This window comes from Hyaena hyaena, unplaced genomic scaffold (genome assembly GCF_003009895.1).
Source record: "Hyaena hyaena isolate Hyena2069 unplaced genomic scaffold, ASM300989v1 scaffold_169, whole genome shotgun sequence".
NCBI classification, from domain to species: domain Eukaryota; kingdom Metazoa; phylum Chordata; class Mammalia; order Carnivora; family Hyaenidae; genus Hyaena; species Hyaena hyaena.
This window is the reverse complement of record NW_024080801.1, coordinates 771,123-784,161: the sequence shown is the minus strand read 5'-3', so window position 1 is coordinate 784,161 and position 13,039 is coordinate 771,123. Positions and strand designations below refer to the sequence as shown.

Here is a 13,039-nt window from a genome sequence, read left to right as displayed (position 1 = left end):
TTCACATCCAAGGAGGTGATCACTCTACTGTAGGCACTTTGAACATCACAGGCTACGTGTGGGAATTTTGCCCGAATTTGGATGCACTGCTAAGACGGTCATTGGCAAACTGAAGAGAGGAACCAGCTTAGGGTGCCGTTTTGTAGAAGAAAGTTGCCAGGACTAGAGATGTTGAACTTGGAGAATCTGTGGCAGCAGCTGGTGACACAATGCCGTTCAGTCAGCAGCTAGTACTGGAGCCCCTTCTAGATTTTAGCGAGTCTTCGTAACAGCCCTTTGAAAAAGACATCATCCTCATTTTATGGATGAGAAAACAGAGGCGGAAAGAGATTAAGCAACTTGCCCAAGGTTGGTCAGCCAGTGATGGCGAGGTTGGAGTTTATGGCCACGTTGCTTAATCTCGGAGCCCACGTTCTTTCTCCCACGCTAGTGGGAACATTGGGGGTGCTGATGACCGAGGCAGGGAGGCACAGACGGGGCAGGATTATGACTTGGGCTCCAGATAGAAAATTAACAAGTCCCCTCCCCCTTCCCTGTCCAGGTGGAGTGCAACTCGAAACTGGACCCAACAAAGACGACCCTCCTCAAGGTACAGACGACATGACGGGAGTTTGTACGTGTTCTTTCTTGGGAACCCCCGGTCGCCTGCAAAATTGAGCTGTGCCTAATTGAGGCCAAGCTGGTGGCCCGAAACCGTAGGAATAATTATGTCCCCTACAAACGTCTCTCTGCCTGGCACTAGCTGGATGCCCGAGGTTGTGGAGACGAAGGGGACCCTCTCTGGGACCCCGAGAGTCTGTGGGCTGCTGGCCGTGGTGGCTCTGATGAGGGACGGCCCCGGCTCTGCCAAGGGCGGGGCTGGGGCCTTCCTCGAGGGGGGCTGTGCCTGTGGAGGAGGAGAAAACACCCCCCCTGCCGCCTCCCCCCCCCCCACAGGCCATGGAAGGGCAGGATTCTCTCCAGCAAGTTCACCAGGTCTTGAGGCCGGGCAGGAGGTCTGTGTCCAGTCCAGCCCAGGAAGCGTCTGATGCTTCCTGAGGAGGCGGACCTGGTCCCCAAACTGGTTCTTTAAGATTCCCTCACAAGGAAATTGCAGGACTGGAAAACACTGGGCTTCGGGCCTGAGGGGGCCGCTCATGGGCTAACGCGGGAGCCCCTTTGCCTAAATTATCCCCATGCACCTGCTTGTCTGGACCCCAGCAACATCTGGGCTGCTGTCCCTGGAGAAAGATGGACAGGCCACAGTCACCTCTGACAGGGAGAGGAGGAAGGAACATTCCGGAAGGGTGGGTTGATCTCCTAGTCTCCATAACAAGTACAAGCTGGGTGGGCTGAAAGGCACGGGAGTCTGTTCTCTCACCGTCTGGAAGCTGTAAAAGTTCAAAGTCAGGGTGTCCCTGGCTGGCAGCCACCTCGCTCCCATCTCTGCCTCCATGCCACCCAGCCCTCTCCTCTGGGTGTCTCTGTGTCTAAACTTCCCCCTGGTTCTAAGGACCAGAGTCGTTGGATTTAGGGCCCGCCTCAATCTTAACTCATTCCATCTGCAGAGGGCAGGTGACTGAGTCAAAGCGGCCGATTCGATAGTGGATGGGAATCCAAACTGGTTCAGCATGATTCCAGACAGGCTGCACCCACTGTGCCCCTTTGCCCGGCTGGCTGGGCCCTGGCGTTAAATTCTGGCCTCTTTTCACTGCATTCCCTTACCCAGAGTACCCCGGTGAGCGTGGTCCTGAGGTTAGCCCCCGAGGATGGCCACGTCTCGGCCACTGTCACGTACGCCTCTCAGACCTCTGTCTCCAAGCCGTCCTCACTGCCTCCGGTCCTGATGCCCAGAAACTCCCGAGCCCTGGGCCTGACTGATAGCCACACGTGCCTGTAGCAGCCTTGACTGAGAGGTGGCGGCTCTAGGTTTCATGACTCAGTAGGAACTTGGGAAGCCCCAGTCTTTCCCTGTGTGGCCAGCGAGGAGACCGTCGGGAGCGGTTTCTTTCTGAGGGGATATTTACAGAGATGTGCAAACAGGGCGTCACGCAGCGACGGCCGTCTGGTTGGACGGACCCGGGCCAGAGCCTTGCTGGTTCTTCGAGCTCTCCCAGCATATCGGTTTTCAGGAAGGCACGGGTCAATGCCGAGATGGATTGTAGCCAGCGTGGCGCTGCTCAGGGGGAGGGGCAGCGGCGGGGGGCGCCCGCTTGGGGGTGCCCCTCTGCTGGGGTGTCCAGCACTAACCCGCTTCCCTCTCTCCCAGATGGCAGATTGCGGCGGCCTCCCCCAGATCTCCCAGGTGAGTCCCACCTGCCATCTAGGCAGAGGGCAGGTGCCTCTGTGACCTGTCCCCCCTCGTCCCCCGCCTCACTGTGACATCCCATCACACTGTGGACACGTTGCTGTTTATACAGGACTCACGTGCCAGGAAAATAGGAGTCCCTGGGGGTTAGATAACACGGGGGCTCACAGGCGTGAAGGGGTTTGGCCGCATAGACACAACTTGGCAACCGTGGACCAGAATCTAGATGGGCCCGACCTCAAAGACCATGGGCTTCTGCTAGAGTTCAAGGCTCAGGCAGAGGGGGCAGACAGGAGGCGAAACCAAAGCATGTGTGGGTGTGAACATGTGTGTGCGTGTGTGTGCGCGCGCGTGCATGCATAAACCTATCATTCAGTGCAGTGTGCTTGCCACACCATCACTGGGCCCTCCAACTCCTCCCCTATAAATAAACCCCAACCTAATAAGTGAATGAACTTTTTAATTTATAGCCTTGATTTTATATCATTATAGTTTTTTACTCTGTCTTAAAATGAGACATTGTGTGAATTTTTGGTCGTCTTTTGCACCCAACTGGGGAAGAGATGGAATGAGGCCTCCTGCCACCCTGAGAGGGGCCCTGGGCTCTGTAATCCAGCGGCGATCGCTTCTGGGTCTTTCTCCAGCTGTATGTACTCTCCCCCGCCCCCCCCCCCTTCCCGGGCAACCTGGAGAGCCTCCCTTGCAGCAGTGAGCGTGCCTCTGGGGGGTTTCTCACCCGCCAGGGTGTTGGGGGGAGGCGAGGCGGAGGGCACGGAGCATCAGAGCCTAAATCTTCCCCCCAGTGGGTCTCCCCACCCTGGATGCAGGCCCGGGACTCCTGTGTCCCTGATGAGTGGCTGCTTATCCACGAGCCTGTTGTGGGGACAGTGAACCAGGTTGGGGAGGCCAAACAAACAAAACTTAGACTCTCAGAGGGATGGACCAGGCAGGACCTGAAATGCATATTTTAGGAGGCTTTTTTTTTTTTTTTTTAATCCATGGTATATATTACTTGTCATTTTCTAGCTACATAGTAATACATGCCCATCAATAAAAATGTGAAAGTAAAGGTGAATCAAAGAAAAATTTACAAAACCGTGTCCATCGTCCATAGTCAGATTATTGTTGTTACAAACTTTAAAGTATTTACTTCTAGTCTCCTTTTATTTTTTATTAATTATTTTAATGTTTATTTTTGAGACAGAGACAGAGTGTGAGCAGGGGAGGGGCAGAGAGAGAGGGAGACACAGAATCCAAAACAGGCTCCAGGCTCTGAGCTGTCAGCACAGAGCCCGACATGGGGCTTGAACCCATGAACTGTGAGATCATGATCTGAGCTGAAGTCAGTCGCTTAACTGACTGAGCCACCCAGGCATCCCCCTAGTCTCCTTTTATAGTTGCTACATTTTTTCCTTTCTCTCAGCAAAATTAGGGTCATATCACATGTATATTTTCCATCTGTCCACATACCTTGACAGCTCAGAGCCCTCTTCCTTTGGTTAAAAAATGTTCTGTAATTTTTCTTTAAGTTTATTTATTTATTTTGAGAGAGAGAGAGAGAGAGAGAGAGCGAGTGAGCGCCTGAGTGGGAGAGGGCCAGTGATTGAGGGAGAGAGAATCCCAAGAGACTCTGCGCTGTCAATGCAGAACCTAACGTGGGGCTCGAACCCACAAACCGTGAGATCGTGACCTGAGCCAAAATCAAGAGTCTGATGTTTACCAGCTGAGCTGCCCAGGCACCCCTCTCTGTCATTTGTTTTTAATGACAGGACAAAAATGCCATTGCACAGATATACTGTCATTGATTCTCCTGACGCCCTATTGCCGGACATTTGTAAGTTATTTCCGGTTCCTCACTGTTCCCTGCGGTGCTATAGAGATCAGTTCTTTGATTACTTTCCGGTGGCGCCGCCAGTTTCAGGGATTGTCTGATACAAAAGGGAGAATCTTGGCTCCGGGTCCCCCAGTGAGTGGGCGATGGCTGAGAGGTTCCCCTGGCTGTAGGCAGAGCTATCCCACAGAAAAGTCTTCTCTCTGGGGGTAGCGGACTATTTCGCTGGGGGTCGGAAGAAGCGATCCCCGAGAAGTAGATTTCTGCATCAGGTGGATCCTGGATCTTAACTCATTGCTCTAGATTTTCTGTCACTGCAAGCCCCTTCCTCTGGAACTCTGTACAGAAATAGAGGCACAAGTGGCCTTTCGTGGCTCTGTGAGGCTCTCCGTGGTGTCCCCCTTCTGCGGCCACTAGAAAAGGACAAAATCCTTTCAGTGTTTCATCTGCTGTTGTGTTGTGCCTGTTTGACAGCTGGGGGAAGCCAGAGAAGGTTGGGGTGTCCCAGCCGCCAGAAGGAACAGATGGGCTCCAAGTAAAGCCCTGCTTAGTCGGAAGAATGAGTTAATACCCGCACTTTAGTGGTGGAAGCTTTATCCATCCAGCCCGCTCCCCAGATTCCTGCTGAGACTGCACAGCTCCAGGGCTGGCTAGGGAGAAAGGGGGCTGGCTTTCCTTGCACCTCACCCCCCTCCCTGTCTGTCTCCCCTCCCCCCTTCCCTTCTTCCTTTGTCTATTTGAAACGAGGACAGACCCAACCCTAACCGTAATTAAAGCACGTTCTAAATGTGTGGCCACAGCTGAACCAATGCAGGCATCCAGGAGACCAGTCCAAGGTCTTACGGGTCGGGTTTACGGAGGGCGTTCCCACCCTTCATTCCATCTGCAAGGACAATGGTCCTTAGAGGTGAGAAGAGCACGTGTTTATTGCAGTGTCCCGGGAGGGGAAAGAGAGGCCGGAAGGTTGTTTCTGCCGCCATGCTGGCACGGAAGTCCCTGGCTCCCCGCAGCCGCTGCTTGTACCTTATGTCACCTTCTTACCATTATCACACAAACCCCAGAGGACGTCTTGAGCCCCATCTCTCCTTTAAATGTCACGTGGCTCTTTTGTAGCATAGGGGCCGGAGCATTGCCTCTGCCGATGACTTCTTACCGGGGCAGAAAGAGTAAGAGGAGAATAGGCCCAGGGCATTGCATTTGAGAGTTGCGGTTAATTTGACTGTGACTATGGCCTTTACGTGAGAGCATTCACCTCTCAGTTCACATTAAATTAAATTTAATCGGTAGAACTGGGTGTGTTCTTAGCATTCCCAACTCATTTCACTCACAGGAGCCCCACTGATTTGGTGAATTGGTTGGTCCAACTATCCATCCATGTATCCTTCCTTCTTCCATCTTTTTCTTTCCTTCCATCCGTCCATCCTTTGTTTTCATCCATCTGTCTATCCTCCTTACTTCTATCCATCAGTCTTACTTCCTTTTTATCTATTCACCATCCTTTCTTCCTTCCACCCTTCCAGCCATCCAGCTGGTATTTGAGGCTGAGAATGAACTGCCTGGAGAACACAGAGTTTAGAAAGACCTAGGTTAATCTGTAGGATCCGCAGCTAACTAACTGTAGGACCTTGGGTGGATTATTTACCTCCATGACTGTTCAGCAATGACCTATGTGTGAAAATGGCACCGACCTCATAAAGTTGTCAGGGGAACTGGATGCTGCGTTAGACGCGTCCACCTATCAGAGTAGCCTTCTTTATAGAAACTCAGAAGAAAGTGTGGCCCTCTGTCCTTGTTTCACAGGTGAGGTCATGTAACTTGACCAATCACGCTCCCCACCCCCCCAGCTATGAAACGAATTTGACATTTTCTCCCTCGCCAAAGCTAATTGTGGTCCCCATAATATCTAATAGTCTTTCCTTTACTTTTGTATATTGTTCTATCAACGTGGTGGCCTTCTCTCTTGGGTCAAGCTCTTTAATGAAGGTGACCATGGACACAGCTCAATGTGGCCATTCTTGATCTGGACCTTCGGCGACTGACCACACTTTTCCCCTCTTTCTCTTGCAGCCAGCCAAGCTTGCTGAGGCCTTCAAGTACTTCGTGCAGGGCATGGGATACAGTAAGTGTGATGTTTCCAAGTGGGTTGGGAGCAGATGTGGGAACTGAAAATATCACGACCCTAACTGGGTTTGGATGAGTATTCTGTATCACCTTGGCCACCTTCACCTTTTTGCGAACTAGGAAGGTCAGGGGAGGAAATATTTAGGCATGTGGAGGATGGAGGGCGGCGTAGAGGTCCTAGTGTCTCTTTATACCACAGCAGCTTCTTTTCCCTCCACTGTGGAACAAGAGTTGTTTTACGGGAGGGAATTTTCTTTAGATTTAGGTGAGGATTATTTCTTCAAGCATCAAGAAGACAACATTGAAACCATAAAAATCTTTGACATTTTGACTACAAGCTTTCTTAAGAGACTTCCAGTTGTCGTGATGGTGGTGGTGGTGGTGGTGGTGGTGATGAAGATGGTGATGATGATGGTCATGGTAATGATGAAAGAGTATCAGTAAATCCTTCCTTTTTTCTCATTTAATCATTGCAACAATTCTTTGAGAACATTCTTCTCTCATTTTACAAATGATGGAACTAGGCTTTGAGAGGTGAAGCAAGAAGCAGAGTGAGGAACTCTGAAAGTTCTTTGACAACTGTAAAGCTCTGTGTAAGCAGGTGATAAAGTCGCTTATACTCAATACAGTGCGTCTTCGCCAGCTCATTAGATTAGGGAATTGAAAGATAAATGGAAGCATAATTCAAGAACTTGCTGTTTCTTACTTGATGATTATAGTTTGTTAGACACCTATAGCCCTTTTTTATACATGCAGTCCCATGACCAGGACAGGAAATGCCAAGTTTAAGCAACTGGATACCAGCCACAGATGGTGCCCATTGATGTGTGAGCCAATGGGTGATTCTTTTGGCTCTTTCTGCCTATAATTATAATTTATGTGCCCATCTTAACTAGGAAGTCTGAATGTCTCATCTCTTCTTTTTTTTTTTTTCCTCTGGGACTGAAACTGTTTGTTCATTTAAAATAATAATGATGTGTTTGGTAAACTGACCACAGTCTTAAGATTGGCCTCAGCCATGTTTTAGTTTCTAGAGAGGCCAAGAGCTATTGCGCCTGATTTATATACTTTGGGCAGAGTCCATTGTCCCCAGGTGCCCTATCCCAGTGGAAAACCTCTGCCTGTGGATCTCCTGCCTTTTGATCTGCTTTCCCCACGGGAGAGTGTGCAGGCAGAGACAGTGCCTGAATTCGCCGACGGGCAGGCTTCATTTACCTTGCAGGGCGTGCGTCACGATTCGTTCGTCTTGGGCCTGTCCTGGGTTTGGATTTCTGCCTTGAAAGTGTATTCTGGGGAGAAAGGAAGTGAAAGGCAGGTTTTGTTCCATCCAACACACACACCAGCTTCTAATTCCAGAAAGCTGAAGCATCTGGCAGATTAGAAGGGAAGACGGCAGGAAGAGATTTAGTCCCAGAGGCATGAACCACAGAAAAAGCAAGTAGTCATCCGCTCGAGTGCCTATTCAAGCGGGGCCAGGCACGATTTGCTCTCTGCCTCGGTGACACCATTCTGTAGTCAGCAGAGCCCTGCAAGGGCAGGAAAACGCTCAGATTTGGGGCTGAGAAATAGGTGAGTGGCAGATGTGAGAATGATCTCAACTCTCTCTGGATTTAAACACTAGCTCTTTGAGAAGGGAATTCAATACAGCAAGGGTTAATTCTCTTCGGGGATATGTGTCACAGAAAGCCATGGAACGAATGATGTAAGCCCCCTACACGTATCCGTATTTATGAGCCGCCTCACATGGTGGTGTCTGATGTTCAGTGTGGACTTCGCAGCGACGCTTTCTTTGGGTGGTGCGCCAGCTTCCAGCTGCCCGGACTGCTCTCCACACACTGGATGGCTTGGAAAAGCAGAAATGTATTCTTTTATTGTGCTAGGGTTCTAGAAACCTAGAGGTCCAAAATCAAGAGGTATGGGGGGTCGTACTCATCTTAGAGATTCTAGGAAGCTCTTTCCTTACCTCATCTCAGCTTCTGGTGGGAGCTGGAAGTCTCTGGTGTGCACTGGCTTGTAGCCACATTACTCCCATCTCTGCTCTGTGGTCACATGGCCTTCTTCCATGTGTGCGTGTGTGTGTGTGTGTGTGTGTGTGTGTGTGTGTGTTTTGAGGGGGTGTTCTGTCTCCTCTTACCAGGAACTGGCCATTGCATTTGAGCCCTCCCTAATGCAGTATGATCTCAACTAAATATATTGGCAAGGACTCCTCTTCCATCCTAAGATTCTGGTGGCTGTGAATTGGGGGAGGGGGAGGGACAGGGACAGGGTTCAGTCCTGTTGCTTCATTTCACTTTCTCAGCCACCTGCTATGTGCAAGGGCACTTTCAGTCCTGAAGAATGGGCGCTGCCATTGGTAGATCCTGGGAGCTCACAGCCTTCTCTGGAAGAGGTGACAAGTGATGGCTGGCCGCAGACTTGCTGTGTGGCCTTGGCTCCCCTACCTGTGGCCGAGCTCACCTTGACAATCTTCCCCACTCCGGAGACTGTAGGCGGTATGGGGTTGTGGTGCACAGGCACACACATGGGTTTTGATACCAGGGGGCTGGTATTCCCATTTCACTGATGGGAATGGAGGGCTCAGAGATGGACACTTCCAAAGTCACACAGCCATTAAGCTGGCAGATTTGGGATTCAGAGCCACCTCTGGATTCAAACCACCATGCGGCCGCAAGTCCTTACCCCCACCAGGGCCTCACTGCCCACCTCTGTGAGCAGATACACGGAGGGCAGAGAGCCTGGTGGCTGGATCGTTGCAAGGAGGGGCAGATCAGGCACCAGGAGGCACCGTTGCCCGCACACAGGTGCCTCTGACATTCTCCCATCCCTAACCCGGTGCTCCCCTCTCTCCCCAGTGCCCTCGGCCAGCATGACCCGCCTGATGCGCTCCCGCACAGCCTCTGGCTCCAGCGTCACGTCCCTGGAGGGTGCCCGCAGCCGTTCCCACACCAGCGAGGGCGCCCGCAGCCGCTCCCACACCAGCGAGGGCGCCCGCCTGGACATCACCCCCAACTCCGGGGCCACCGGCAACAGCGCGGGGCCCAAGTCCATGGAGGTGTCCTGCTAGGCGGCCCGCGCCATGGCCGTCCCTGGACTCTGGGCTCACGCAGCTGCCCTTCCTCCAGCCCTTCCCGCCCCGCCTGCCACACCACACGTAACTCGTATTAACCCAAAGCTTATGGTGTAAGAGAGCTCTGGGGGGACAAAGTTAGACCGGGTTTGTCGAGGGCGCCTCTCCCAGCAGGGCAGGACGGGCGGACCAAAGGAAAAGAAGCATCTCAGTGTCCTGTGCTCATCGGCGGGTGGCCCGGCGGCCACCCTCTTACTCTCCCTCAGAGACATCAAACTGCCAAAAACAAGACGCGCCGCCCTAAACTCTTCCTAAACCCAGGCCTAGGCTGGTTCTAACGGCACAGGTTGGAAGCCCAGCCCCTCTACTTCCTGTTTCCTGTCCACATAAGGAGTAACTGACCCAGTTTTTGGAAACAAAACCCCGTTCTGATTTGGGTAGGGGGAGAGCCGCGGGTGGTGGTGTCCTCTCCTAACTCAGCAAAACAGGAAGTGGGAAAGAGGTGGACTTTCTGTGGTGGCTAGAATGCTTGGAAAAACAAATCTACGTAGTGATACGTGAAGAAATAGGTTTCTCAAGTGCGTGTCTATATCTGCTTTTTAATGCTGAAACATACGAAACATACGAGCCTGCTTTTTTCTGGCATCCTTCCAATGGACGATGTAAGCGGGCGGCAAAATCTCTGGGCTTTCCCAAAGATACAGTCTTGGCAAACGTTGGTATCGTGAATTCAAGCCTTTGGCTCTGCTGTCTGATTCCTCCTCCATAGCCCAGCTTCTCACCCCAAATTCATGGTGATTATGGGGTGCATGGGGAAGACCATTTAGGTTTGCACTTGCTCTCTTTGAAATGGAAGGAAACAGTCCCAACAGCTGTACCTGGACGTGATGCCTCCACACAGTGAGGGGGCGCAGGGGTACTGGGGTGGGGGTGGGGGGGCATTTGGGTTATTAGATGTAAAGGATTTCTGCGGTTGCAATGGGGTCGAGCCCAGTTGTGATTTCAGTCGATCCCACCCTGGTCCCCAGGAATCTTGTGTGATTGAGTTAAATCCAGCTTCCAATATTTGACAACGGGGGGTTGAACCTGAACTTGGCGGCTGAACGTTTCTGACCTGGCAACATCACTGGGTCTGCGAGTAGAGCTGTTCTTCCCTCTCGCAGGGGGTGGGGATTCACACGGGAGTGGTGGCTGAGACGAAGTAAGGATTCTGGAATATTCCACGGGATTTCCTTCCCTCTCCTGCCGTCCCCCCTTCCCTGCCCCTCTAACCTTTTGCTGAACGGGGCGGCACCACTGACCTTTCTGGGCAACGTCAGCGTAGCGGTCAAGTTCCTATACTACTGCCTTTTGATTTCATTTTGGCTAACCATTTCTTATAGGAAGTTTGATCAGAGCGGACAGATCATTGCGACTCAGCCACTGGGGCCTGGTGCTTTCTGGGACCCTAGAGTTGGTAGAAGGAAGTAGTCAAGGCTTCTAGGTAGCTTGAGGGGCGGTGACTCAGTTTACTCCCCCTACCACTTGGAGGCTTCCCCTGACCTGTGCAGAAAGGTCGGGTCAGGACAGGCATGGCTGAATCGAGACTGGAAAAACGTTGTGTACAAGGCTTTCCGGAGCAGTTTCTTAATGAGATATTTGTATTTATTTCCAGACCAATAAATTTGTAACTTTGCAGCGGCTTGTGTCTTTTTCCTCGGAGATCGTGCATGTGGCCCCACAGTATGGGGGCGGGTCCTTCTTTACCTGGGGCTTCCTGACACTTGCCTTAGAGCATTGCTGTCCCATAAGAATGTGATAAAACCTTCAATGTTAAGCCTAAATGTTCTAATAACCACATTCTAAAAGGTAGAAACAAGTGAAATTAATTTTAATAGTATATTTCCCTTAACCCAGCATATCCAAAATATTACGATTCTGACATAGAATCAATATAACAACTATTAAGGTATTTCACCTTCTTTACACTAAGAAATCGAGTGAGTATTTCACACCATGGCACCTGTCGATGCAGACCAGCCCCGTTGCAGGGGCTCAATGGCTTGGGCACCCCAGTGACAAAGGGTTAAAGCTTTTCCAGCTATATTTAGAAAGAAACATCCTTTTTTTTTTTTTTTTACATTTTATTTTTATTACAGGAAAGCACGTGATAAGACCACTCCTTTCTCACACCCAGTGACAACGACTATGTTTTTTTATACTGCACTAAAAAAAAAACACGGTAAACAACAGGTTTTAGTATAACCTCCCATTTTTATTTAGGTCTTTTACGGTTAGTTGCAAGTTTACAGAACAATTGCAAAAATAGCACAGAGTTCCAATATATACCCGGTTTCCCCGATTAGTATATCGTACATTATTGTAATTGATCACAACTAAGAAATCAACGCTGGTACATTCCTATGAACTGAGCTCCACGCTCTACTGGAATGTCCATACTTTCTGTCCCAGGATACCATCCAGGATGCCACGTTACGTGTAGCCCTCTTGTCTCCTGAACTTCCCCTGGATTATAACAGTGTCTCAGACCTTCCCTGCTTTTGATGGCCTTTTTGAGAAGCACTGGTCAGGCTACGTTTTGTAGAACGTTCCTCAGTTAAGGTTTCTCTGGCACTTTTCTCATGGCTCAACTGGGGTGGTGGGTCTTTGGAACGAAGACCACAGAAGCAAAGTGTCGTGCTATCAGCATGATGGGTCAACGGGAGTTACGCTGGATGGAGTTGACCTTGAGCACCTAGCTGAGGCTGTGCTTGCCAGGGTTCTCCACCACTCCATTACTTCTTCTGCTGCCCCACACTTGTTCTTTGGAAGGAAGTCACTACATGCACCCCTTGCTCAAGCCTATCTCCTCTTAAAAAACATTTTTAATGTTTATTTATTTTTAAGAGAGAGAGAGATACCGAGTGAGCAGGGTGGGTGGGGGTGGGGGGTGGGCAGAGAGAGTGGGAGACACAGAATTGGAAGTGGGCTCCAGGCTCTGAGCTGTCAGCACAGAGCCCAATGCGGGGCTCGAACCCATGAACTGTGAGGTCATCACCTGAGATGAAGTCGGACACTTAACCGACTGAGTCACCCTGTCCACCTCCCCTTTTAAATAGCTATCATGCTGTTTATTTGTATTGGATTTTCTTCACTTGAAGAGTTTCTTAGAGTGTGTAATTCGCTGAAAACTTGAAGTCTGCATTATGGTCCAGTGAGCGGATACACTGTAGTTTCAGAAATTGACTTGGAATGGCAAGGAGGCATTAGCACAGCACAGAAGGGTGAGAAGGCACTCCTAGCCAAGGGGCCAGTGTGGACTCTGGAGGATGGAAGATGAGTGCCTTCACGGGGAGCCTTGTAGTGTAGACCAGGGCAGGTGACCTCGGATGCTGGCAGGCAGTGAGGCAGTAAGAGTTTTACATGTGTAAAGTAAAATACACAATTACATTAGAGTCACATGTAATTATCCAAATGTGTGACATACCAGCTTATGTTTCTTTAGTAAGTTCAATAGTGGCATTGGGGCCGATCTCAATGGGATTTCAAGGTAGCGATACGCGTAAGAATACCTCAGATGTCTGCCAACCAATGACATCGGGGTTTGTTGCCTACGCTTAAATGGAGGTGTATGCTAAACTACAATTAGAGGAGGTGTATGCTAAACTACAATTAGAGTAGACACGAAGATGCATGTTATCCTCACCATCCACGGCCCCTGAATTCTATCCATGGACCGCTGGCTGGACGACCT

At 50.6% G+C, this 13,039-nt stretch overlaps 1 protein-coding gene across 1 annotated transcript in view; it reads left to right on the top strand.

Annotated features, from left to right (window-relative positions):
• Window positions 1–10,983, top strand: part of NDRG1 (N-myc downstream regulated 1) — a 56,230-nt gene extending 45,247 nt beyond the window's left edge. Inside the window, exons 13-16 of the mRNA XM_039240191.1 lie at window positions 542–589; window positions 2,249–2,284; window positions 6,186–6,237; window positions 9,092–10,983. Coding sequence (XP_039096122.1) covers window positions 542–589; window positions 2,249–2,284; window positions 6,186–6,237; window positions 9,092–9,303 — 348 coding nt within the window. The 3' untranslated portion in view covers window positions 9,304–10,983. The remainder of the gene's footprint in view (window positions 1–541; window positions 590–2,248; window positions 2,285–6,185; window positions 6,238–9,091) is intronic.
• Window positions 10,984–13,039: the final 2,056 nt, after the last annotated feature.